This window comes from Papaver somniferum, unplaced genomic scaffold (assembly GCF_003573695.1).
Source record: "Papaver somniferum cultivar HN1 unplaced genomic scaffold, ASM357369v1 unplaced-scaffold_27959, whole genome shotgun sequence".
NCBI lineage: Eukaryota > Viridiplantae > Streptophyta > Magnoliopsida > Ranunculales > Papaveraceae > Papaver > Papaver somniferum.
Genome location: NW_020638773.1, coordinates 1 through 1,000, shown reverse-complemented (window position 1 = coordinate 1,000; position 1,000 = coordinate 1). Strand labels below are relative to the sequence as shown.

Genomic DNA, 1,000 nt, shown 5'->3' with positions numbered 1-1,000 from the left:
CCTCCTTCACCCCTACCCCCACCTCTGTCATCCCAACCGCCACCTGTTCCATCGCCACCACCTCCATCACTCCCACCACCATCATCCCCACCGCCACCTGTCCCATCACCCCCACCTCCAAATCCATCCCCCCCACCTCCATCACCCCCACCTCCATCATCCCCACCGCCACCTATTATATCCCCGCCCCCTCCATCACCCCCACCTCCATCATCTCCACCACCACCTGTTCTATCCCCGCCACCTCCATCACCCCCACCGCCACCAGTTCCATCTCCACCACCTCCATCCTCACCACCTCCATCACCCCCACCCCCACCAGTTCCATCTCCACCAACTCCATCCCCACCACCTCCACCATCCCCACCGCCACCCATTCCATCCCCGCCACCTCCATCACCCCCACCGCCACCAGTTCCATCTCCACCACCTCCATCCTCACCACCTCCATCACCCCCACCCCCACCAGTTCCATCTCCACCAACTCCATCCCCACCACCTCCACCATCCCCACCGCCACCCATTCCATCCCCGCCACCTCCATCACCCCCACCGCCACCAGTTCCATCTCCACCACCTCCATCCTCACCACCTCCATCACCCCCACCCCCACCAGTTCCATCTCCACCAACTCCATCCCCACCACCTCCACCATCCCCACCGCCACCCATTCCATCCCCGCCACCTCCATCACCCCCACCGCCACCAGTTCCATCTCCACCACCTCCATCCTCACCACCTCCATCACCCCCACCCCCACCAGTTCCATCTCCACCAACTCCATCCCCACCACCTCCACCATCCCCACCGCCACCCATTCCATCCCCGCCACCTCCATCACCCCCACCGCCACCAGTTCCATCTCCACCACCTCCATCCTCACCACCTCCATCACCCCCACCCCCACCAGTTCCATCTCCACCAACTCCATCCCCACCACCTCCACCATCCCCACCGCCACCCATTCCATCCCCGCCACCTCCATCACCCCCACCGCCAC

The 1,000-nt window shown here is 64.4% G+C and overlaps 1 protein-coding gene across 1 annotated transcript; it reads right to left on the bottom strand.

The window, feature by feature from the left end:
• Positions 1–22: 22 nt before the first annotated feature.
• Positions 23–965, bottom strand: LOC113341264 (glycine-rich cell wall structural protein 1-like; the record flags this gene model as incomplete). Its single annotated transcript, XM_026586207.1, has 1 exon — positions 23–965. A coding segment is annotated over exon 1 (943 nt), but the record flags the coding sequence as incomplete, so codon positions are not given.
• Between the last annotated feature and the right edge of the window lie 35 nt (positions 966–1,000).